The sequence below is a fragment of the Lynx rufus genome, unplaced genomic scaffold, assembly GCF_022079265.1.
Source record: "Lynx rufus isolate CCGP_SWC_20201006 ecotype Redwood Valley unplaced genomic scaffold, mLynRuf1.p SCAF_14, whole genome shotgun sequence".
Taxonomy (NCBI): domain Eukaryota; kingdom Metazoa; phylum Chordata; class Mammalia; order Carnivora; family Felidae; genus Lynx; species Lynx rufus.
Window position 1 is genome coordinate 47,204,695 of NW_025814828.1, and position 27,365 is coordinate 47,232,059.

General features: G+C 36.6%; 1 protein-coding gene across 2 annotated transcripts; it reads left to right on the forward strand.

Moving 5' to 3' along the window:
* Positions 1–7,097: 7,097 nt before the first annotated feature.
* On the forward strand, positions 7,098–24,230 carry LOC124509554 (putative P2Y purinoceptor 10). 2 transcript variants are annotated; one of them, XM_047076272.1, is made up of 3 exons: positions 7,098–7,228; positions 20,714–20,746; positions 22,712–24,230. In XM_047076272.1, the coding sequence occupies exons 1-3, from the start codon at positions 7,098–7,100 to the stop codon at positions 23,748–23,750; spliced, it is 1,203 nt and encodes a 400-aa protein (XP_046932228.1). In that variant the 3' UTR covers positions 23,751–24,230. The 2 variants fall into 2 exon arrangements, with proteins under 2 accessions (XP_046932228.1, XP_046932227.1); XM_047076271.1 differs by lacking the exon at positions 20,714–20,746.
* The last annotated feature ends 3,135 nt before the right edge of the window (positions 24,231–27,365 follow it).

Genomic DNA, 27,365 nt, shown 5'->3' on the forward strand with positions numbered 1-27,365 from the left:
TCCCATTCAGCTCATTGAATATATCATACCTCTCCCTTCTGGCTTGGAAAATTTCTTCTATAAAATCCCCTGTAAGATGTTTGGGTTTTCCCTTCTAAGTTACTGTTTTTTTTTTTTTCCTTGTGGCTTTAATTTTTTTTTGTTATTACTGTATTTTGCCAATTGAATTACAATATATTTTGTATTGATGTGGTTTCCTTGATTTTGATGGGGGTACTCTGTGCCTCCAGGATCTGGATATTTGTGTCCTTCTCAAGATTAGGGGATTTTTCAGCTATTATTTCTTCAAATAAATTTTCTCCTCCATTTTTTTCTCTCTTCTTCTTCTGAGATCCCTTTAATACAAATGGTATATGTATATAGTGTTAATAAGTTCCCTAAGTCTATTCTCATGTTGCATAATTCTTCTTTTTCTCTTTTTTCTTCTTGATTACTTTCCATTACACTGTCTTCTAGGTCGTTAATTCATTCCTCCGTTTATTCCAGCCTGCTGTTCATTCTGTGAAGAGTATTTCTCATTTCATTTATTGAGCCCTTTATCTCTGCTGTTATTCATTATCTGTGTTAAGTGTCTCACCGATGTCTTCCACTTTTTTCTCAAGTCCACTAAATATCCTTGTGATCATCACTTTAAATTATTTATCAAGTATGTTACTTATATCTGTTTCACTTAGATCTCTGAAAATGGCCTTGCCTTGTTCATCATTTGGGATTAATTTCTCTGTATTCTCATTTTTCTGAGTCTCTGTGCCTGTTTCTGTGTATTAGGAAAGTCAGCTACATATTTTATTCTTGAGAGTAATACCTTATGACGAAGAGGTTCTATAGTACCCTGCCACGTAGTGTTTTCTGTTTTCCAGGGGCTGGTGTTTCTGGAAGTGTCCCCAGTATGTGCTGCTTGTGCCTTGCTGTTTTTTCTTGGCTGCTTTATCCTTCAGGCCAGTCATCTGCAAAGGCTGTCTTTGCCTGCTGTGGCCAGTGTTTTGCCCCTGTCTTGAATATGGTGTGTTTCTCTTCACAGAGAAGTGTTCTCTTCTCTGTGAAATAAGACTTGTCCCCAGTGCCACTGTAACTGAAGCTCCACAAATCTGTATCAGGAAATGCAATGTGTGCAGGAGTTTGTGCTGGTCTTCTGAGGGAGTGGGCTTACTGTGCTGGGACTGAGGCAAGCATGGCTGGGAATGGCAGTTCTGCTGGAGTTAGGGGCGGAGCTTGGTGTAAGCAAGTTAGCAGCCAGTTTGGGCACTGTGGTGGTTCTCACAGTTGCCCTGTGCTTATGCTAAGGAACGGTGGAGGGAATGGCACTGGCCAGTCTCTTTTTTCCCCAAAGGTATCTGTCCATGGACACTATCTCTCTGGGACGTTCTCCAAGATGAATGAATACGTTTCCCACTGTGTGCCCCAGGTTTTTTCAGGTCACTGATTCCAGGCTGTATATTCTCAGGTTGTTTGCCTGCCTTTTCACATAGAGCACCTCAATGCCCTCTGGGCTCTATTAGGTCAAGCCTGCTGACCTTTAAACATCCAGGGTTTAAGCTCCACTGATTGCCAGAATTCATGAAATTCTGACCCTCTCACTTCCCAAACCAGTTGCTATGGAGGTTCATTTGTCCTGTGTGGTTCCCTTGTGCACTACTCTGTCTCTTCCCCTTCTCCATTACTGTGGCTGCCTTCCAACTGCAGGATACATTTTTCTCCGAAACTGTGCTCCACATTTTCTAATATTTTTGATGTGGCCTCTTCTCCACCTTCAGTTGTGAAGTTTGTTCTGCCAGTATTGAGGTCAATTTATGGAGTATGTAGGATGATTTGATAGTTATCTAGTTGTATTCATGAGGTAAGGTGAACTTAGGGTCCTCCTATTCTGCCACCACCTTCCCATTCCACATTCAAAATAATTATTGATGTATATGTTTTTATTTCCATTTTGTTACTTGTTTTGTGGTTGTTTTGTCATTTTTCTATGACCCTTTCTTCCTTTAGGTTTTTCATGATTTTTTGGATTTCTCTAGTGGTATACTTGGATTCCTTTCTTTCTATTCTTTGAATATCTAGTACTGGTTTTTGATTTGTGGTTACCATTAGGTTTGTATATAATATTTTATTCTTGTAGCACTCTATGCAGTTGATGGCTGCTTAAGTTTGAATCCATTCTTTACTCCTCTCCCCACCTCCATGTTTTAGGTATATGGTGTCTTATTTTACATTATTTTATAAATACTTTAATTTTTACAGAAATATTTATTTTTACTGTTTTGGTATTTTTATTTTTTATGCTTTCACTTATGGTCTTTCCTTTCCACTGGAAAAGTCCCCTTTATAGTTTCTTGTAAGAGTGGTTTATTGGTCATGAACTCCTTCAGTTTTTTGTTTGTTTGTTTTTTGTTTTTGTTCTGTTTTGGAAACTCTTTATCCCTCTTTCTATTCTGAATGATAGCCTTTCTGGATAGAGTATTCTTGCATGCAGATTTTTCCCTGTCAGCACTTTGAATGTATCATGCCACTCTCTTCTGGCCTGAAAAATTTCTGCTGAAAAATATGCTCATAGTCTTATGGGGTTCCCCATATATGTAACTGTCTGCTTTTCTTTTGCTGTTTTTAATTTATTATCACTAGATTTTTCTCATTTTAACTACTATGTGTCTTGTTCGGTTTGGTTTGATTTTGTTGGCTGATATTTGTGCCTCCTGGATTTCCCATATTAGGAAAATTTTCAGCTATTATTTCTTCAAATCTTCTCTCTCTTCTTCTGGGATCCCTATAATGCCAATGTTATTATGTTTGGTGGAGTCACCAGGTTCCCTTAGTCTATTCTAATTTTGTGTAATTTTTTTCTCTCATTCTGTCTTCCAGGTAATTAGTTCATCCCTTGCTTCATCTCACATGCTATTTATTCCATCAAGTGTAACTTTAATTTAATTTATTTTGTCCTCAATCTGTGATTGATTGTATCTATCTCCTTATTATGGGTCTCACTGATGTCTTACAGTCTTTTCTCAAGTCCAATGGGTATCTTTATGATCATAACTTCAATTTTTCTATCATGCTTATTATTTATATCTGTTTCACTTAGGGCTTTTGCTGCGGTTGTGTCCTGTTGTTTCATTTGGGAAATATTCCTCTGTTGCTTCATTTTGTCTAAATCTCTTTTTCTGTTTCTGTGTGCTAATAAAGTCAGCTACATTGCTTGGTATTGAAGATGATGGTTTCATTAAAAAAAAAAAAAAGAGTTCCTGTTAGTGCCCTGCAGTGCATTGTCCTCTGTTCCCCAGGATGTCAGGATGGTACTTCTGGAAGTGTCTCCTATGTATGCTGCATGTGCCCTATTGTTGAGTCCTAGCCATTTTTTTCTTCAGTCCAGTTGTCTGTAAAACCTTTCTTTGCCTATTGTGGGCAGTGTTTTGTCCTCGCCTAGGTGGAACACATTTTAACAAATTGTGCAACAGTCTGCTAGAAAAATGAGACCTGCTACTGCCTGTTGACAGAACTGTGTTTTCACAAACTTGTGGGTTAGGAGATGAGTTGTTGATGGGGTTTGCACATGTTTCCTGTGGAAGGGAACCTAGAGCACTAAGACTGAGGCAGAAGTGATGGGAAGAGCAGATCTACTGAAGGGCAGGGTAACAGAGCTTGGTGTAAGCAAGTTAGGTAAAAAGAGTTGGCATTGAGCTTGTGCTCTTAGAGTTTATGGTGGGTTTATGCTAAGGTATAGAGGAAGGAAATGTCATTTGCCAGCTCCTTTGTTCCAGAGGGGTCTTCCCATTACCCCTGACTTTCTAGGCCACACTCTGAGATGAGTAAATAACCCTCCTTCCTGTATGCCCCAACATTTTTCAAATTCTGCTTCCAGGCTCTATCTCCTCTGTCGTGCTCCCTCTTTAAGAGTGGGAACTCAGCTTCCCAATGCCTGCCAGGCTCTCCCAGAACTAACTGTGATGAGTTTTAAAGTTCTAGACTTTAAGTCCTACTGGTTATAAGAACACATGAAATTTGGCCCCTTTCACCGTCTTGCTTTGAAAGCCAAATGTTTTGGGGATTTGTCTTCCCCATTCAGGATAGCCAGTGTGATAGTGTGTTTCTCACCCTTCTCTGTGCCACCAGCTCCCTCCTCATCATGGATTGCCATAGTCCATTTCACTCCCAAACCACAGCTTCACTCTTCCTACCTTCTTTAATGTGTCTGCTTCTCTAGCTTTTGTGGATTTTTTTTCTGCCTATCTTCGGGTCATTTTCTGGGTTATTTACACTGATGTGAGTGTTATCTAATTGTATCCGTGGGATGAGGTGAGCTTGTGGCCCACCTACCCTGCTATCTTCTCTGTTATTCCCTCTCCAGATATGAGAAAGTCTTGAAGACTGCTTATCTAAGGCAATTAATATTCACTAGTTGTAATACAAAAGGAATTGAAATCACAGTTCACTCTTTTATAAAAAAAAACTTTTTTGTTTCACTATTGTTCCAGAAAGGATTGAAAATAACTCAAAATGCTGCATACTATAGCAAGACCACCTAAATAAGTATGAAGTGGTGTAAATTAATAAAGAAAAAACTGAGTAAGGACATAAAAATAGAGGCATGAAAGATTATAATTAAAAGAAAAAACATACCATAAAAAGATGTCCAAACTTGCTACCAGTAGACTATAAATTAGTTCCAGGTTTTTCAGCAGACTATATAAAAAGAGACATATGAGACACAATTATCAATATCCATAAGAATCAAATCAAAACAATTACTTAGGAAATATTTAGTTTTTCCCAATATTAAACATTAACAATATATTGTGTTTCTAAGGAGAACACAATAACAATAACAATGGTTATCACACTTAAACCTGCTCATATTATTAAAGAATACCCAAAAGCCTTTAAACTACCAACTCATAAATTTACCCTAGTCTAGGGAAGATATGATGATACCAGTTAAAAATAAACTTTGAGGAGATACATACAGAGACAAGAGGAGTTCAGAACTATGGGAAAAATAGGACATCTGTACTTTTTTTTAGACTCTTATGACTGAATATTACTTTGTTAGAAGTGATATTGATTCCTACACAGTTAGTAATATTAAATAACTAAAAAACTCTGTTCTTAAAGTTAATTTAAGTTATCATCTTTTTCGGTTGATCCACAGATTTACTTTTTTTAAATTTTTATTTTTTAAAAATTTATATCCAAATTAGCATATAGTGCAACAATGATTCCAGGAGTAGATTCCTTAATGCCTCTTACCCATTTAGCCCATCCCCCCTCCCCCAACCCCTGCAGTAACCCTATGTTTTTTCTCCATATTAAGAGTCTCTTATGTTAGATTTACTCTTTTTAATTAAAACTTTAAAATCAAAACTTTACCTGAATTGAAATTGTCCTTACCTAAACTGAGTCACTGACTTCTGAACAACTTTTTCTTCCCTTTTTAGGACCAATGAAAAGAGAAGACACTTGCATGCAAAAGGAAATGAGGTAAGCTGCAGGCTTTCTTAGCATGTTAAGGGTTTTTTTTTAATTTTTTTATTTCTGTGAAATGAAGGTAGGAGGTAGTGAAAATAGCTAATTATCAGGAAAGGATTATTTTTCTCCCTCTGTCTCAGGGTTTGGCTTTAAAGCTCAACAGTTCTGGAAAGTTTTTTTGTCCAGAAAATATTAATACCCTAAGAAAACTGGCTCACACTGCCCAAATTCACAAAGGATAGATTTTTACTAGAAATCCAATTTAACAATTTATATTGAGGAACAGAACTTCCAAATGGACTGAAACGTGTATTGGACTGTCAGTGTATTCTCCTTTTAGTAGGCTGTCAAGCCAGAAAACTAAATTAACAACAGATTCAAATGGGATAAATATATCGAGTCAGAATTAAGAAGGGGATTAGAAGGTCAAATATTTGATATACCTCAGCCAGGATGGGTATCTTTTCCTTTTGTCAGTCCTCACAAGTCATGGTCTTTTTATAAATCAGTTCAACTTCATAGTTTCTAGTGTTAAAAGTTTGTCTTTCCCAACTCTTGATGCCCTTGAAATTTGTATTAAGCATCTCTGAGTATTATGCATGGCTTCATCTAGATCTTGAATGGTTCTGGTTTTATAGGGCGAGCTTGTTGCAGATCTAGATTGCCCTCCCACAAAAATGTTGTCATTTACTTTCTCCTTATTAGTTTTATCCATAAATTAAAGTGCTACTGTTTGACCTAACCTACTATACTTACCTTTTTTCCCCTTTGCTATGGTTATTACCCAGAAGGCTCTTTGCAGCTCTTGGCCCTGGTTTCTGAATGTGGTTCCCTTACATGCCCACAGAAGTTTGTACATTTTGTAAGCCTTGTTTTTTCAGAACTACTTTCAGACTTGGCTGACACTATAATACCCAAGTATATATTTTTCTTTATTTTCATAATTATAAGGTCCCATAAACTTTTTACATAAAGACCAAAATCTTAGTACACTGGCAGGAGACTCTAATCAGCACTTTTCATTTATTTAGTCATGAGTTATTTGAACATTTGTTTTTTTTTTCATTCATTCCCTCACTTATTCATTCAACAAACATAAAAGTGCTTTGTTCTAGACTAGTTGGGAAAACAGAGATGAGTCAGACATAAAATATTTGCCCTCAATCAGTTTGCAGTATACAGAAAGGATAAACCATGAACAAAAATAACTAACTATACATTAGGTTTTAAGCCTTGAGATGAGAGGTTGAGGGAAAAGCACTCCATGTGGAGGGAACCTTTTAAGCAAAGGTACTTCAACTGCTGTTCTTGAGGTTTTTTCACCTTATGTCCTCAGGATTGAAGGAGTTGCAGCTTTCTTTTTCAAAGTAAACTGTCTTCAAATTTTGCACCAAAATCCTATCTTTCCATGGAGATTCTAATGAGACAAATAGACATGTGAGTTGTGTTGGAAAGAGATAGGGTGAGGGACAGTAAGGAAGGCTGTATGCAGCTATGGTTTGATTTTGTACAAGCTTTGACTCCATACTCTTTGAATTTATCTGTTAAATGAAATAAAAATGAAATAAAACTTAAGTACTGTCATCTGCTCAAGGGACTTACCTTTGGTCTGTACAAATAAGGTTTCTGTGGTGAGACACCAAATGAACTCAACTTCCTCTTTCAACAACAAATTTTTCAGTTATCAGCAGAATCTGTGCCGCCCAGAGTTAGGCTTTTTCACTCCCAACTCCCTGCAAAGAAACAGGAGTGCTAATCCTGACAAGGCTCCAGGGTAAGTTACAGCCTAGTATCTTGGAATTGGTGGTTCCATGTGGGAATATTGGTGAGGGCATGAAGATCCAGGATAGAGACAGATGTGGGACCAGTGTCCAACGTGAAAATGGCCACTGGTTTCTCATTTCAAATTTCTTACAGCAAGATCAATCGTGCTTGCCCTTGAGCCTGACTAGAGTACAAAGTCAGGGGTAATGCTATCAAGTACCCCACCATTCTTGAGGAGCATGGAGTATGTGATGCAACTCACTTTTTGCTAAGGGCTCTGTGGTTCTCCATCAACCAGGGGAGAGAGCACAAAGTGTTGAGAAAACTGTGTTAAGTGAGACTCATTGAGACAACTTGACATTTTAAACTCAAAAAAGAGTACTTGAATATTTGTTTTGTGTAATTTATACAATTTCATAATGAAAAAAAGTTTTATGTATTAGGTCCTTATTTTGTTAAGTTTAGTTTTTCATATACAGAAATAGCAAGTTTTTTCATGATAGAAGGAAAGAAAGATCATGGACTTTGGAATTGAAAGAGCTCTTAATGATGCAAATCTTTCATAATACAGATGGGAAAACTGAGAGTCAGTGAAATAGACACTTGATTTCGGATAAATGTGAAAGTAAATACACATGATTTCAGAGTGTGCTCAGGGATGTTTCTTAATCCTTTAAAAGTTGCTTTGTTAACTCTAGCCCTTCTGTATAGAAGAACCCAAAGGAGAGGCACCTATCTTTTAAGTGATTATTGTTCTTATTACTCTGAGTAGTAGAAACCTCTTTGGTTCTGAGCCAAGATGACTGAGTCAAAAGGAAACTTCTACTGGGGAGTCCTTAAGGGTGGATTGTGCCATGCTTTTTGGTACCAGGATCATTGTGGATAGAATAATAAACTTTGTTGTGCTTTTGGTGGGGAGTAGTCTCAGTCCCTAAGTCCTGTCAGTGGGAACATTTTTATTTTGATTGCTTAAATGGATGGAGGGTGTCACTGCCATTTCTATTAACTGAGTAGCTTATCATTTAGCAATTGTTACACAGTAAAATTATTCAGTGCTGAAATAGGTGATATGCTGGTATACTGAGGTGGAAAAAGGCCTGAACTAAGAATCAGGTAATGCATTCAAGGTAATGGTCTTTGCCATGATTCTTGTTGAACAAAGGTCCTCCTTTGGTTAAAAGCAGTTCTTATTGGGGTTCAACTAGGAAAGTTGTTAATTCATGTTGTACAGACTGCTCAAACCCTGGAAGTGGTGGAGCATAAGACTGAAAAATGGGTGATCATACTTCTGGGTGATTTCTGTTGGCTTTTCATGGCTAGTTATGTTTGGGATAACTCAACTGATACCCTAATAGGCAGGGAAGTCTATACCCTTCAGTCACAGCTCAAGCAAAGAGGACAGAGCTGTCTGTTGCAAAACCACTCTAAGAGGCCCAACAATCAGGACAATGACTGGCAGAGAGTCTGCTTTACTTAAAAACTTTTGGTCAAGAAGTTTCCTTACATTGAGGTCAAATTATTTTGCAAGGAAGTTTTTACTTAGTATTGGTTTGCATGCATCACAGGAAGAGTGATGGAGTAGGTGGATCAATAAACACAGAATCAAAAAGACTTGGTCCTAACTCAAGTTCTGCCAATGACTCGCTGCGTGGCCTTGGTCAAGTTGCTTCATTTGTGTAGGTCTCAATATTCTCACTTGTAATAAAGGGAAGAGCTTAGAACAGATGGTCTTTACTTTCCTTCATAACAATGCAATGATTTGACTCTAGGCTCCTAGGTACCTGAGAAAAGTGACATATCATTAAGTGGTAAATAATAGGGCCGTAACATGAAAATTTCATTAGAGGGGACTTTCTGGAAATATAATCTAGATCATAAATGGAACCCAGTAAACTTTTTCAAGGACTATTATATTTCATTCAGAATAATGTTATCGTGAGAACTTCAACTTTTAGACCACAGGCAAATTTTTTTGTAATTAATTTCCTTTTTTAATGAAAAACACAACAAACAAGCGAACTAGGCCTTAAATCTGACTTCCACAATGATATTGTCACCCAATCAGTATTACTCAATCTTTTAAGGCCAAAGTATCCTTTGAGAAACATAAAAATGTCACTACAAGGTTATTATGGACTTCCGTCCCTAGGAACCAGACCCTGGACTCTTAGAGATGTTTTTTTTTTTTTTAATTTTTTTAGCGTTTTATTTATTTTTGAGACAGAGAGAGACAGAGCATGAACAGGGGAGGGTCAGAGAGAGGGAGACACAGAATCTGAAACAGGGTCCAGGCTCTGAGCTGTCAGCACATAGCCCGACGCAGGGCTCGAACTCACGGACTGTGACATCATGACCTGAGCCGAAGTCCGCCGCTTAACCGACTGAGCCACGCAAGCGCCCCAATGGACTCCTAGAAAAACCTGCCCCTTTACACTGACATTTTCCAAATACTGCATGCTCAACAGCCACGAATATTGTGTAGATCTGTATTTTCAACAGTTTGTATTATAAGAACAATGATTTTGATTTACAAATATATTTACTATAATAAGGGATATTCTTTTTTAAAATAACACATGCTTTCCAGCCTTCTACTTTAAGAAATTTTATTTTAGCTCTGTTAGCCGTCTCTCACAACTATACATTTTTGGTGATTTTCTAAACCCATAAAAGTACAGTATCTAACCAAAAACCCATGGAGATTACTTTCTATACAAGTAAAGGGGAAATGAACTACCATTTATTTAATTTCTACTGTGTACCAGACATGGAAATAGGTCATTTCATGTACATTTTCCATTTAATCTTCACAACAATCTATGTTGCAGGGACTATGATCTTACTTTTATAAATGAAGAAACTGAAGCCCACGAATATGAATTAAGACATTTCAGGCTAGTCAGCTGATAACTGAGTTAAGATATGACCCTAGTTCTGCCCAAAGAACCTGATTCCTGCTACCTCCAAAATACTGCAACTGCAAAAGTGATATATAGTTAAGCATCTTTCCCAAATGATTAAAAATATAATACAGATGCATGAATGACAGTTAAATTCAAACATTTAAGATTTGTTTGTCAATAGTGTAGTTACTTTAATTCATTTTAAGGATGAAAATAATTTTCACTTCTTCTAATTTATAGAAAAAAATGTCTAGACTTACAGGATATATACAAAGCTTAGTGTTTCTGATGTCAAGTGGGTAATTTAGAGTTGATTCTAATCAATTCAGGAGATAACAGGGTTTCAAATTCAAGTTATTCTTCTTCAGCTGTGATTGTGAGTGATTGAACAAAGGACACCATGGTCATATGGGTCAGACTGGCATAGGTAATAAATGTGAGACTTTTAAGGTTTAAAGAAGGAAAAGGTAAAGTAAGACAAAGCAAGTTAGGTTTCCAAGTGGCTTGTAAAGGTTGCCCCCTAGAGAGTGGGAGGGAACCCCCTTCAGAAACCATTCCTTATTTAATTTTCCCTTGTTCTCCAAAGATGGCAACCTCACATACTGGCCCTATTGTCAAAGAAAATAGAAGAAACAAATTTTATAAACATGCTCACTTAACAGTATTAGTGACTTAATGATAAGGGGTGGAAAGAGGGGGAGGACCGACACAGTGAAGATTTGTAGTGTTGTACAGGAAGAGCAGTCACCTTAGTACTGGAAACCTTGGTTTCACTTTCCTCACTCTGCCACATGCTAACTTTATGTATTCAGGTAAATAAGGTCATTTCTCTGAGCCTCATTTTTCTGATCCTTAAGATAGAGATAATATTCGCTGACCAGGTTATTCACAACCTATACCTTTACTAATGATTAACAGCAATTATTGGTGCAATAATGGTTTGCAAAGTATAAATCAGTAGGTGGGTTGAGATGGTGGTTGCTGCATTAATGATGACAGTGGCAGTGCTGGTAGTATTATTTAGATACAGGGGTTGAGAGGAACCATGCTCATAAAATCATGGCAAGTTAGGGCTGGGAGTTAAAATCATCCAGTTCAAGTTGTCATATTTTAATAATGAAGGAAATGAAAACCACAGAAAGGAAAAGGCTTAGCAGGGCAACACAAAGAACATTTGAATAGTTACTAGGACCCACATGTCTTAGCTCCAAATCCAGTGCTCTTTTTCAATATATACTAATGCTTTTAAGTCTTTCCCAACCTAGGGCAAATATTGTCACATTCATATCACTACTGTTATAAAGAAACTGTTCTAGTACTCTATTCACAGATCTATTATGGTTTGGGTTCATAGGCAAATCTTCATAAAGATCCCTCGTTTTGATGCAATACTATGATGGCACCTGATGGGCAGTCATTTGCCATCTATGCGTAGATATAAAAAAAAGCACTAGAACTAGAATTGAGAATAACAGGCTTATATATTTGATGGGCACTCTTATTCATAGAAATGCAACTTAAAATATCTTTTTGTGAAAAAAGTTGTTTGTATTATAATTTTAGCTTTCTTTGCTCATAAATTACATTTACAACTGAAATCATAATAGCTGTGACTTTAATAAACTTAATCCTGTTGAGCCTACATTTTCTGATCTCTAAAAGGTATAATAGTAATTAACTCAGAGCTCTTACAAGGATGAGGTAACATGAATAGTACTTGGATAGTGACTGACAGGATGCATGCGAAAACTTCTTGGATTTAGCATTTCACTGAAACTTAGAAGTCTGGTATGAATTCTGATGACATAATAATATAAGTTACATTGGCTCTACCATTGTGAAACCACAGCATTCAGATGGTTGGGATGCAAAACTACTTTTGGTTACATGTTATTGGCAGCTCCTAAGTTTTTGGACTCAGCTCCATTGAGTTATATTTAAAGACCCAACATACCTTTATGTTCTGAGACAACAGACCATTTCTCTTCATTTCCATAAAAAGAATGTTTAATGACCATATTCTTACTTAAGCTTAAAATCCTGTTGGATTAAAAAAAATTTTTTTTCAATGTTTTTTTTATTTATTTTTGGGACAGAGAGAGACAGAGCATGAACGGGGGAGGGGCAGAGAGAGAGGGAGACACAGAATCGGAAACAGGCTCCAGGCTCTGAGCCATCAGCCCAGAGCCTGACGCGGGGCTCGAACCCACGGACCGCGAGATCGTGACCTGGCTGAAGTCGGACGCTCAACCGACTGCGCCACCCAGGCGCCCCAAAATCCTGTTGGATTTTAAATAAAAATCCAGAATTGCACGCTTTGGAACTCTCAGATGTCCATCTTTATTAGACTCTAACCTTATTTTCCTTGCTTTGACCATATATTCAGTAGTAGAGGAGACCATAACTGTGCCTATTCTCCATACTCTTGTCTTTACAAACCAATGTGTATAAACTTATTGCATACCTAACCATCTGCTAAGAAAAGTGAATAACATAAAAGTTTAAGATACAGAGTCCTCCCTCAGAAAGACTACATTCTTATAGTGCAGGCTATAAGTCCTTATAAGGGTATTATAAATGTACAAAGGAGGAAGTCAGAATAGGGTTTCCCAGTGCATGGGAAAGATTAGAGTTGAGAGAGAGTAAAATATTGACCTTTGAGATAAGATCCAGGAAGAAAGTTCCCATTAGGGTTTAGCTTCTATCATCATATTCCTCTTTCAAGAGAAGAGGCATCTGTCATCATGGTCCTGGATTTTGGTTTAAGCAGCATGTACCTTGGACATAGCACTGCACACTGGAGTGACCAAGGGCATTTACTTCTATAATGCTGGTATTGGAGGCACTAAAAATTCTGTTCTTATTTCTAAGTGGTTCACAACTACAGAGCTAAGGGCTGAAGTATATGCTGAGGATGTGGCATTTTCACAGGTTATAATTTACCTGGAATTTATTGTCAGTGTGGTTTTGGTTAGATGACTTGATTATGCCACAACAATGAGATTAAGCCCTTGGGATTAATCCCTACATGGGCCGGTTAACAGCAATTGGTTTACTAGTGCTATATGTTTAGCCTTGTTATAGAGTTAGAAAGATAAATTTGTTTAAATTTATTTAACAAATAAATTTAGTTTATTAGATTCCAACCTTATTTTCCTTGCTTTGACCATATATTCAGTAGTAGAGGAGACCATAACTGTGCCTATTCTCCATAATCTTGTCTTTACAAACCAATGTGTATAAACTTATTGCATGCCTAACCGTCTGTGTGGAGAGATTCATAAATAGTTACACAATATAAGAGTTGTTACAAAGCAGTATATTTTTTCAGTCAAAATATTGACTTAATGACTATGTGCCAATCATTCTGCTAGATTCTGGAGATTTAAAAATGATTAATATGTGGTTTTAGTCTTCAAAATTCTCATGGTTTAGTAAGAAATACAGAAAAAAATGGAAACATTTGATATAATGCAATGAGTGTATTATTAAAGCAATTCCTATGGTGACATGGTAGCCAAAATTTGCATTTTTATACATCATTTTGATACCATAGTAGATAATAATTTTTAACAGGGCAATCCTTGAGGGAGGTAGATCAGTTAATGAATGTTTCAATAATCCAGAGAAAGAAGAGAGAGTGTGACAGGGAGGGAGAGAAAACTTGGTTGATTGAAAGAGAGAGAAGAAAGACTCTAGGATTATTCTAAGAATTCTGATAGTGGTGTATAAGTAAACGTTCAGGGAATATGATGACTTTTGTTTTGGACATATTCATTTTGAGATGCCTGGGAGACATTCATATGTGAATTTTCAGCTGGACGCTGGACAAAATGGGTTTATATCTTAGGATAGGCCAGTCCTGGACATAGAGATATGAAAGTCATCAGAATATGGGTGGTAACTTAAGCCATTAAAGTAGGTGATGTTACTCAGCATTAAGGTAATGAATAAGAAGAGAAGAGGCAGACCTAGGGAAAGCAAACAGCTGAAGGATGTGAAAAAATTAAATAAACCATGATGGAAACTCAGTGTAAATGAACAAGAAGTTAAGAGAATTAAAAAATCATTGTTTGAAAGCCAAAGGAAGAGAACTTTGCAAAAAGATGGAAGTGGTCAGACTGTATCAAGGGCAGCAAAGAAGCCCTGCATGATTTAGCAATGTGGTGGTCACTTGTCACTTTTGCTAAAGCAGTTTCAGTGAGGTTCTGAGGGCATATACACCACCTTCGAGTGCATAAAGAATGGATATAAAGTGAGGAAAAGGAAACAACAAGGGTAAACAACTATTATTAGTTTATTTTAAAAGATTAAAAAAAGTAACAAATAGCTAGAATAAGATGCATATAGAAGAGAAGAATTATTTTGGGGGTTGGTGAGACTTGATGACACAGATCTAACTGAGAGTGGAGGAAAGGATGATGTCTAGAATAAATGGGAGCAATTAATGAAAGAGGATCTTGAGAGATATAAAATGAATTAATTTTTAACGTTTATTTACTTTTGAGGGGGGCTCAAAGGACAGAGAGAGAGAGGGAGACACAGAGTCCGAAACAGGCTTCAGGCTCTGAACTGTCAGCATAGAGCCCAACGTGGGGCTCGAACTCATGAACCATGAGAGAGATCATGACCTGAGCCCAAGTCAGATGCTTAACTGACTGAGCCACCTAGGCACCCCTAAAATGAATTGAGAGCATGGTAATTCATCTTGAGCAACGAGAAAAGTAGCTGTGTTGGGAAGTAAGAAAGATGCAGTAGTATATAAGATTATGTGTTGGGAGGAGACAGTAGATGAAACTGAGTTTCTTCTCATCCAACAACCTCAACGTTGTCTGTGATTTAAGAAGTTAAGACTCTGCTGAACAGTTTGTGGGAATGCAAACTGGTGCAGCCACTCTGGAAAACAACATGGAGGTTTCTCAAAAAGTTTTTTTTTTTTTTTAAAAACTACCTTATGACCCAGCAATTGTATTAGTAGATATTTACCCAAAGAATACAAACATAATTCAAAGGGATATATGTTTACAGATGTTTACAGCAAAATTATCTACCATAGCCTAATTATGGAAACAGCCCAAATGTTCATCGACTCATGAATGGATAAAGAAGTAGCATATATAATATATATATATATATATATATATATATATATATATATAATGGAATATTACTCAGCTATAAAAATAGAATGAAATCTTTCCATTTGCAATGACATGACATGAATGGAGTTAGAGAGTATAATGCCAATCAAAATCAGTCAGAGAAAGACAAATACCATATGATTTCACTCATATGTAGAATTTAAGAAACAAATGAGCAAAGGGAACAAAAGAGAGAGGCAAAACAAAAAAAAGACTGGGTATTGTATGGAAGTGTTGAATCACTATACTGTGCACCTGAAACTAATATTACACTTTGTTAACGAACTTGAATTTAAATAAAAACCTTAACAAAGTCTCTGCTGGGAAAGGTGGTAGATGGGAGAGTAGGAGAGAAGAAACTTTAGTAAAGTTGTGAAGCTGTTGAATGGCCACCATGGAAATGAAAGAAGATAGTAATCACTGGTGTGCAAAGAAAGGCTGAAGCAAAAAGTCTTAGGCTAGAGTCATAAATTTCTAGTTTTTGCACTCCAAATAGATCCTAGTATTTTTAATAGGAGCATTCAGCAGATTGGATAGTAAAAAAAGAACACGGATTGTGGACTTGATCTTCAATTAAGACATTGCCAGTCTCATACAGCAAGAGAATGGTGAATAAGGAAGTTGAGGTTTTTTGTGTAAGAGTAGTTGGTTTGACCATTTAATCTAGGCTCAGTAAGGAAGGAAGTAAGATAAGGGAGGGTGCTAGGTTGGCCATCAGAAATGGAGGGATTTAAATATTTAAGGTCTCTGGGAGTGTATGATGCATGCTAGTATGGTACAATTTGCAGTGAAACTTAATAATTATACTGTTGATGAGTCAATAATTGAAAAGGCTAGCCAGAGAGTACAAATTTGAAAAGTCCCAGGATAAGGAAGAGGTGAATTGGCTCAGATTGTCAGGAGAGGTGAATGCTATGTGCTACTAATCTGAAAGGGCTTTGGAAAAGTGCAAAACTTTGATATCTCTTTCTAAAATTTCACACATTCTATAACTGAATTTATCTTTGAATCCTCAAACAATGTCCCAAACTGGTCAATTCCATAACTGAATTTTACTTGAAATTCTAATATTCCTGCCATAACAAGTTCAGAGTTGTTGTTTTCACCTCAACTGTTGTACTAATAAGGTGATCAACTATACTGTTCGCCTTGCACTTTCACAGTTTTAGCCCTGAAAATCCTGTCTCAGGAAACCCTCAGTCTTAGGTAAACCAAACTGTTGGTCACTCTACAAATTCCCAAATGATACGGATTTCCTGTCTGACATGGCCCATCTTTCCAATCAATTTCTACACTTTTGCCAGAGTGATTATTTTAAAACATCAGTATGGTAATATGACTGTCTTCCCAGAATCCTTTAGAGATTTTTGCTAAAACTCTCCATGATTGGGTTGCATCTACCTTTTTAGTCTCTTTTCCCTTCTACTCCCTTCTCCCATTCTCACCTCTCATTCCACCTTCCCTACCATCTCACTGTTTTTCAGCTGGACTAGGACACCTATTATTGCTACCTATGTCATTTATTTTTATAGTTTGGGATGTTTGAATTCTATTTATTCATTACTGGAATTCTTCCCCCATCCTTTCTTCTCCTGTACCCTGCCCACCCAAATTGTTTGTTGAAAATGGACTTTAATCTTTAAGTTGAACATCCAATCCTCTTCTGTGCAGGATTGGTTTCTACTCCCACAAAAACTTCTTTGTTTTCTCTTTCATGGCATGTTTCAAAAATCTATTATGGCTAGTTATTCTTATGTCTATCTCTCTTAAATGACTGTAAACATTTTGAGAACAACAGTCATGCACTACATTTCGCTGAAATTTCCCACCTCAATCTACCATTCTTAGCAATTAGCATATTGGATATACTCATAGCAGAATTTTAATTTGCTGTATGAAGTCATAAATTTCTGAATCCCAGATGAATAGTATTGGTAATACCCAGTGCAGGCTTTCTTGAAGAGATGAAACTTCACCAAAGCCTTAAAAGGGTATTAGGATTAAAAAAAAAAGTGTATAAGTCAGGCAAAGTACGTTAACTTTATCTCTTCCTCAGTCACCATCTCTGTTTTTCTTTCCAACCCTGTTCCTAAAGAGATCAATAAGAAAATGAAGATGGCATGCCACAAGTGCTATTTCTTCTGGCTTGAGGTGCTCTATCTCTCAGAATTCAAAAAAAATCAGTCTGATATGGTAGAAAGAGCATTGAGTAAGAGGCCTACAAGTTTGGCCTCTGGTCTCACTTTCACCGTATTCTTACCCTGTGAGCTTGAAGTGGGTATTTAATTGTTTTTAAATTCATCTCATTGTCAGTTAAACACTATGGTAAGGGTATTACTGATATCTGTCTCACTTATTTCATAGGGATGATGCTATGATAATATGAGGATTTGTTATCACCTATGTAATTTACTGCAATTCTTGTGATGCACTGATTATGATGTTGGAGATTTTAAAAATATTTCCCCCACCAGACCAGAAGTTTCTCAGAGACACAGAGCAGAAGGTTCTCAGGGACAGAGATTATGGCAGATAATTCTGTATTCTCCACAGAACCTAGCACAAAGTTTATAAGATTTTGTTAATTAAATATATATTGATTAAGCAGCCAGAGTTCTCAAAAATCTATGGAAAAAATAGAGTCATTTTCCCTTTATGCTTAGTTTTAATGAGTGGAGAGCTTTGGGGATTGCAGATGCATCCTCACTCTCCTTTTAGTCCCTATGCATAGGTGGGTAGGAAGTTATTTGCTGATTAGATGAGGCAGTTTTACCCTTTGCAGAATGACAGCCTAGAAACATAAAGGGTTACAATATTTTTAGAAGTAGGCCACAAGTACTAGCTTCTTTCTGAGGTCCAGATAATGCTCTTAATGATACTCTGAGAACTTGGGTGGTACTGGTTCATACCCATAGGATATGTCTGACCACTTGTGATTTCTAAATTAATTAGTTTGCTTCTCTCTCAACCTTCTACAGGTATGAATTTTCTGAATTGAAAAGGATAGGTGCAAGGTATGTTGATGATAATAACCCAAATCAAAAAAACATCCTAGGGAAATCAGGCAGCAGAAATGTATTAGTTGACATATCTGAGTTTGCATTTTTGCCTGAGGCTTCCAAATAAGGACTTCAAGCTGCTCTGTAGTAAGCTGCTCTGGCTATATGGTGATTAACATAGCACATCTTGTTATGGCGCTAGTGAAGCTAATGGCACAGTGGATGAAAAAGCCAATAGACAAGTAAACAAACATTTAAATTACAAATGTTGATGCTATGAAGAGAAGGAACAGATGGTTTGAGTATATAATGATGTGCAGGACTGCCTAGATAGTATTGGCAGTGGCAGTCTCTGATCTGAAAACTGAGATTAAAAGGAACCAGGCATGAAAATCTTGAGGGATATAGTCGCAGACAGAAGAAATATATGTAGAGGGTGTTGTCAGAAAAAAAAAAGTTTGGCTTGTTCTAGAAACTGAAAACATCTCAGTGTAGTTAAAATATAGAGAATGAGTAAGATAATGGAACAAAGTGATGTTGAAGGGCACAGGAGACATATTAGCTATGGCCTTTAGGCCATGGTGAGAAGTTTGGCTTTCATACAGTGGAAAGCCAGCAAAGAATTTTATAGAGGAGAATGACATATATCAAAGAAAGTTTATTTGGGCCACCATATAGAAAGTGTTAGAAGAGGTTAGTAAGTTCCAGGACAAAGGTAAGAGAGTGTGGAAACAAGCATAGGCTCTAATTCTAATACCCTACCTCTATACTATGTAAGTTTTGTGACTGGCAAAACTTATTTAACCTCTTTTCATCTCAGTTTCCTCATCAGTAATATGGAAATAATCATAGGGCTGCAATGAGGACTAATGAGATAATATGTGAAGAGTGCTTAGCCTGCAAATAAATGGTAGCTTTCAGTAAATCATGGCCAAAATTAATATTAGTGTTATACACAGTATGGAGAATGGACTTCAGGGGGCTAAGACTGAAGTGCAGGGAGTCTGGTAAATCAATCTGTTTTAGTAGTCAAGAGGAATGATGACAGTAGTGTAGATTAGGATGGCAACAGTGGAAGTGTAGATGGATTGTACAGATTTTTACATGGGAGAATCACCCCATTTTCTGATTGGATATGGAGGAAATATAGTGATATGGGTTGGATAAATCCCTACTCTCCAGGTTGAGTGTCTGGGAAGAGAGTCATGGAGCTTACTGAGAAGGGGAATTCAGACACAGGAGTGAATCACCAATATTATACATTTTTCTGAGACAGGAAACAAAGATATGTGTAGGTGGAAGGGGAGAAAAATTGACAACAGAGGTAGCACAAGCCACCTGGAAATAGTCAACAACAGGGCTATAACCAAAGAGAAACAGAGACAGTGGCAAGAGCAGAGACAGAGAGAAGGAACACACTCCAACTTTAGCCCTTCCATTCAGCATTTTTCTGTGAGCGGCTTCTTAGGTTGTTCTCCTTTCTTAAATTTCAGAAGTGTCACAGATTGTCCACAGCAAGCTAAATGTCCCCTGAGAGAGCTTATATTTCTGTCCTGCCCAAAACAAATTCCCCCAGCTTCACCCTACCTTGGGAATTTTACATTTAATTGTCACCAGATTTGGGGCAAAACCATCCTATCTTCCCTTCAGTCTAGACAAGAGATTTTGGAAAGCAGACCATGAAAATCTCTAAGCTCACATTAAACTGAATTGCAAAGGCATAAAAACCCACAGAAAAAAGAAGGTGTGAATTTGATCTCTAGTTTGCTGTTCTGGCTTAAGAGGTTTCTGTTATTTAACACAGAGGTGTGAATAGAACATCCCCCTTTAGTAAGTGAAACTTTCTACACCAGTGAAGCAGGAACAAATACCCAGGTCTATAAAGTACAAAAGTGGAAGTGTGACTTGGGTGGGTGTGAGATGTTCTCAGTTCTTGGAACTGTAGTGCACGTTATGCATCTTCCCTTGCTTTCTCACAGTTTTTGTATGGATAATAGATAATAGTAGAAACATTGCCAATAATGAAATCAAAGTGGTTGTTGAGGATGGATGGGTGTTATATGTGGGGAAAAGTGTTTTGTTATATCTTATTAGCCTAATTAAAGTAATCCTAGTGTTATAATATTATGAAGTCTTACTATGGAATTAGAAAGGTTCTTCTATAATGTACCCTCCAGATGTCATAAGCCCCATTCTATTAAGTAGTCCCTCCTAAGCAAGGAGAAGCAAGTGGTGTAGTAGAAATAGCATAGACTTTGGAGAAAGTAAGGCAAAATAGTATAATCCCATTTTTACTATTTTCTAGGTTTGTTACCTCAGAAAATTTACTGCATCTTTCTGAACCTCAATTACCTCATCTCTCATCTGCACATGAGAGTAATAATAGTACTTACCTCTTATGATGGCTGTGAGAATGACATTGGATAAATTCATGTGAAAAATTTCATTGTAGATTCTGGAGTGCATTACTAATAGTCACATCATGGTAATTATTTCCTCTTTTCACCTGTGAACATCCTTCTACCTTCTGTTCAAAGTCATACATACATAAGCAAGATGACTGCATGACATTTCAGGAGATATCACAGACCAAGTAGGGAGCATAAAATATTAAGGGAGGGAAAGTGAAAGTAATGGTAGAGTAATGGTAGCTCAGAATGTTGACTCTCTTTTATATGTGAATTAATTGTTTGGGGTTCTGTTTTTATTTGTGTATTTATTTTTAATTTGTTAATGTTTATTTATTTTTGAGAAAGAGACAGAGTGAGAACAGGGGAAGGGCAGAGAGAGAGGGAGCCACTGAATCTGAAGCAGGCTCCAGGCTCTGAGCTGTCAGCACAGGGGCCAATGTGGGGCTCAAACTAACGAACCCTGAGATCATACCCTGAGCCAAAATTGGTTGCTTAATGGACTGAGCCACCCAGGTGCTCTTGGGGTTTTGTTTTTAATTCAAATTTCTATTCCCTGCAATAAGACGTAAAATGATATAGGAAGTGATTTCTGCTCCTTATGAGGAGAATCTAAAAGGAAACCACTCTTTTGGTTTGTAAACTTACTTAAAACAGAAACAATTAAAAACAAAAGTGCTATTCCACCTAAGGAACAACTTCACTCCTTTATTTCTTCCACGTTTAGCTCTAATTGCAGTAAACATTCCTGCAATATGAACAGAAGCTATGTTTGTAAAATTTGTTTTGGAGAGGAAAACAAATGAAGAGAAGGATGTAAGGATATAAGTATTAGGCACCTTGTACTCCCATTTGAAGTCCCAGATCTTCTGTTTAGTAGCTTTGTGTCTCTAATAAACCTCTCTCTTGGCCTTACTTCTTCTACATGTATTATGTGATGGCAGAATTAAATAATTTTAAAGGTTCTTTTCAGTGTAAAATTCTATAAGAGTGTTAAAGTAAAATAATGAAGTTGTTGCTTTCTTATTATTTGCAGGCAGCTTGCATAAATCCATGACCAGACCTTGGGAAGTCCTAAAGATTACTTTATATTCTCCATGTTCTACATATAACAAACAATAAAAACCTCACTGAAGCATAAAATAAGATTAAGGGAATTAAATTTTTAAAAACTTTATGGTGACTATTTGAATGAAATAAGTATTAAGTTTCAAATTGTTTCCAAAAAATGATTTTGTGGTCTATGTTGCTGGTTCCCTAATCAATGTTTACTGTGACTTTTGAATCATTTTCCATGTCCATGATGTTACTCCAGTACAGAATTCCTGGCAGAAAATTCCAGATCACATAAGGAGAATTCCTAGTTCAGCCTATAAACGCATGCATTAATGATATTTTTCATGTAAATTGGAATATACCCTAAGGCAAAAGAGAGAGAGAAAGAGATTTTAAGAAGTACCTATGCTATTGTGATAGAATAATAAGGAGGTAGTGTTCTCAAAGTTTTGAAACTTAGCCAGCATTAGCAATGCAGGCTTAAGTGGCAGGGCCATTTTCAAAGTGCTAGAGTACCAAGGTAGGAAGTCAGAACCCAATGGACCAGGTGGTAGACAAAAGAGAAGAAAGGGGACATAAATGGTGAGGTTGGATTTCTATCATTGCAATTGTAAATGAGTAAGGAGTATTCACATTAACCAGGCCTTGGGGCAAGAAAAATTTGGATACAAAAGGAATAGACTGAAATACCATACTTTTTTTTGTGGTGGTGAGACCACTAGAGTAAATATTTCAGGATGTCCTTGCCTGCAAGACACAATTTAGACAATCTCAAAGGTCAGTTTGGGGACAATTGCATGGTTTTCAAACTGATTCATTAGGTGACCTTGGATCATTTACATATCTTCCTTGAGCATCTGCTCTTTCTTCTGTAAACAAGTCTTTTCTAATTTTAATATTTTGTTCTCTTTAAGTATAAAAAAAGAATCTGGGTGTTGGCTATAGAACTTATTAGTCATTATATTCTTTTTTTTTCTTTCATTAAGGAGGGATTATAATTCCACGGCTTACCTTGATGAGTATACTGAAATATTCAAGATGGGTAGCAACAGTACCAGCAATGCTGAGACTGACTGCAATGCTACTAATGTGACATTTCAGAACTCCCTTTATGCAACTACCTACATCCTCATATTCATCCCTGGTCTTTTGGCCAATAGTGCAGCCTTGTGGGTTCTGTGCCGCTTCATCAGCAAGAAAAATAAAGCCATCATTTTCATGATCAACCTCTCTGTGGCTGATCTTGCTCATGTGCTGTCCTTACCTCTCCGGATTTACTATTACATCAGCCACCACTGGCCCTTCCCGAAGGCCCTTTGCCTGCTGTGCTTCTACCTGAAGTATCTCAACATGTATGCCAGCATTTGTTTCCTGACGTGCATCAGCCTTCAGAGATGTTTTTTTCTCCTCCAGCCCTTTAGGGCCAGAGACTGGAAGCGTAGGTATGATGTAGGCATCAGTGCTGCCATCTGGATCATCGTGGGAACAGCCTGCTTGCCATTTCCCCTTCTGAGAAGCACCTACTCATCCAACAACAATCAGTCCTGTTTTGCTGATCTTGGTTACAAGAAAATGAATACTGTGGCTTTGGTTGGAATGATTACAGTTGCTGAGCTGGCAGGATTTGTGTTCCCAGTAGTTATCATTGCATGGTGTACCTGGAAAACTACTATATCCTTGAGGCAGCCACCAATGGCTTTCCAAGGAATCAGTGAGAGGCAGAAAGCACTGCGGATGGTTTTTATGTGTGCTGCAGTTTTTTTCATCTGCTTCACTCCTTATCATATTAACTTTATTTTTTACACTATGGTGAAGGAAACCATCATTAGCAGTTGTCCCATTGTCCAAAGCACACTGTATTTCCACCCCTTTTGTCTATGCCTTGCAAGTCTCTGTTGTCTTTTGGATCCCATTCTGTATTATTTCATGGCCTCAGAGTTTCGTGACCAACTATCTCGCCATGGCAACTCTGTGACCCGTTCCCGCCTTATGAGCAGAGAGAGTGGTTCATCAATGATTAGCTAAAAATAAAATACCTTTTCAATTGTGACTTTAGCTATGTTTTCTAGCTTTTTCCAAAGGCCAGAATGACCAGCCAGACAATTTGTTTAAGAAATTTGTGAACAATGGAAATTTTCTTCTGTGATAATTGTGGTCACAAGGATGTAATGGTGGAGGCAGTGTAAGAAATGTGGGAGAGGAAGGAAGGATAGAGTTTGCTTGTTTCCTCTTTGAAATTCAAGATACTTTCTTAGACCTAGATCAAGTTTTTACAGATGTTTTCAACCAAATGGAGATTGTATATTTTATCTTAAACATTACTTCAGTAAATATATTGTTAATAAGATACAATAAATACATGAATCTTTTCCAAGATATAAAATTAAATTTCTATTATATTAAAACTTTTATTTGTGAATGAGAGTAAAATTCGTCAATCTTTTTAAGAGATAAATAAATGCACAGGCAAAGGGGGAGTGACAATTGAGGCAATGTGTGCATAAATTTCAGGGCCACAAACCTATTACTGAATAAAGGGCATAGAAATTTTTTCACTCACTAAAAATCTATTGGATACCTATTGTATTCTGGTTACCAGAATTTCACGGGTACTTTCACAATTTAGCATCTCATCTGGTCCTTTTTTTTTAAAAGTTTTAATGTTTATTCATTTTTGAGAGAGAGACAGAGTGCGAGCAGAGGAGAGGTGGGGCGGGAGGGGGATACAGAATCTGAAGGCTCCAGGCTCCAGAATCTACATGCTCCAGGCTCCTAGCTGTCAGCACAGAGCTCAACATGGACTCAAATCCACAAACCATGAGATCATTTCCTGAACCAAAGTCGGAGGCTTAACCAACTGAGCCACCAGCCTCCCCTCATCTGGACCTTCTAATAAATTTGTGGAAGTTTCCAATACAAGTGAATAAATAGAACCTCAGAGAGGTGAAATAACTTGCTTGAGTATAAACAGTGGTGAGCCAAAATTTTTTCCTGTATACACCATATATACTTAATTTATTCCTTCTATTTTTGTTGCTACTTTTACTAGCTCAATATTAAACTTTACGTTAAAGGTGAAGACACAGACCAAAGCTAAGCTGCATGAGACCAAGACCATTTCTACACATTTTGCTTGATATTATCTGAAAAGTCTGGGTTATTGGTATGGCATATAATGCTTCAAGCTACAAAGTATCAAATGATAGATAGGTTGTTCTAATACTGTCCCAATCTACAGTCTTAATGACCAGGGATATGAGACACAAATAGCTCATTCTTTCCTACTACATATATTTTAGGTCTTAATATATGTCATACAAAACCCATAAATAGATGAAATAAGGTTATAAAGCTGAGAGATGTAGAAATTCCTTATATATGGGTTTTATCGGATATATCATTTGCAAATAACTTCTGCTATTCAGTACATTGCTTTTTTGTTTTGTTTATGGTTTATTTCACTGTTCAAAATCTCTTTTATTTTCATGTAGTCCCAAAAGTTTATTTTGGTTTTTGTTTCCCTTGCCTTAGTTGACATATCTATAAAAATGTTGCTATGAGGGGGGTAGCCAAAAAAAAAAAAAAACTGAGAGATGAACATCTTGTGAAATTTAGATGTTTTGGGAACTTTTTGGAATGTTTGTCTTATTAAACATTACTATACAACACTCTGAACAAATTTATGTTTATTGAGAAAATTCTCTGTGAGTAGAGCTCATAGAATTTTATTAGAAACCGAAAATATTATCACATAATAAATGAATGGGAGAGAAATATGTGTCCTCTTTCTGGCAATCTCCTTATCCTTATTTTTCTAGCAGTTATGTCTATTATTTCAGAGTCATTATGAGGGATTTGAATATAAGCAATCCTCAGCTTCTCAGGTTGTCATGTATGAAGCTCAATACATCACTCTCATCATTTATGCCCCAAATTTAAATAACACAGTCACTTTGCATGGAAGGAGGAGAAGCGAAGTGGTTGTATTCTTCAGAATATCCACGTGAACAGGCAGCTAAAGAAGAAGGAGGGAAAACTAAAAGAGGAGAAATTAAAAGAAAAAAGAACAAGGTTTCTAGGGAGGAAGAGAGCTCTGTAATGATAAATTAATGAAACGAGTTTTCTTTTTTTAGTGTTTATTTTTGATGGAGAGAGAGACACAGAGATAGAGCAGGGGAGGGACATAGAGAGAGGGAGACACAGAATCCGAAGCACAGAGCCCGAAGCTGGGCTTGAACTCATGAACCGTGAGATCATGATCTGTGTGAAGTCGGGTGCTCAACCAACTGAGCCACCCAGGTGCCCCACTGAAACTGGTTTTCTTTTGCTTTATTAACCTACATCTGAAAGCACTGCTTAAAGAAGGTTTCCAGATACATTTGGAGTTAATGGACGCATTATCAGAATGACTGTCTAGGCAGTCCCACTCTAAGGACATTATTTGGAAAGGAAATTATGTGGAACTATACATCCTGCTGTTTGTGGAGAAAATGTATTTCAGTTCTAAATACTCACACCTACTTTGAAGTTGTTGACTAGAGATAGTACTTCAAACACAAGATTTGTGGACTTGTGGTCTAATTAATAAATGTATCTTTCCTTTGGCTACCATAAAAGTAGAATCTTTGGGTTTTGACATATGAATCCCTATTGTAGTGAGAGAGAAAAATATAACATTATAACAAAATATAACAAAATAAGGAATAACATTATCACAAAATATAACATTATAATAAAATATAACAAGATAAGGAATAACAATATAACAAAATAAGGAATGCTGGTTCTTGAATTTTGAAGGTCTGGATGCCTTTATTCAATGCTGGTGGAAAGGTAAATGCTTGATCTTATGAGATAACAGCTCAATAAATCAGTGAGATTGCTTTAAGGTATTACAATGAACAAGAGTCTTAACACTTATCTGTATACCTATTACAGAGACATCATGCAAGACAAATAGGACAGGAAAATATATCTCCTTGAATCAGCTTTTCAAGAAGTCACTATAAAAAGCTTTACATATTTGCCTCAACATCTCTGAAAGATACTTGTCAAAATCTGCTTAGATATCATTCCGAATCTTATAATTCTGATAAAAGGCTCTTTAACCTAATAGTTTCATAAAAAGAAGATAGATATTTTTAGAGATATTTTGGTGCAACAATCTATATGACCTTAAATGCAATTTATTCATAATTGGTTATGCTGTTTAATTTTAGAAAGCTTTAAATACTAGCACAGAGTACATATATAACACTTAACCATAAGTTAAATAGATTATCCTTATGTAGTATGTGGTCATTTCTATAAAAATGTTAAGCATAATGCTCTTACTTGAAAATTTAACTTTCTTACTATAAAATTACAGCTATGGGGAAATCGATTTCTCTTTACATTCTTTTGCACATTTTCTAGGAATACAACCCATCATAAAAGTAAACTTAGTGCTTAAAATATAAATTTAAAGCCTCATTTCTCTTTTAAGTAGTAAGTAGTTTAGGTATCATATTAATTATGGTTATTATTATTATATTATTATATATTAATTTAGGTGTCATATTAATCATATGGTTAAAAATATTTAACCATAATTTTCTTTTTGGAATAGAAAGTTGGTTTCAATTTTTCATATAGATGGTT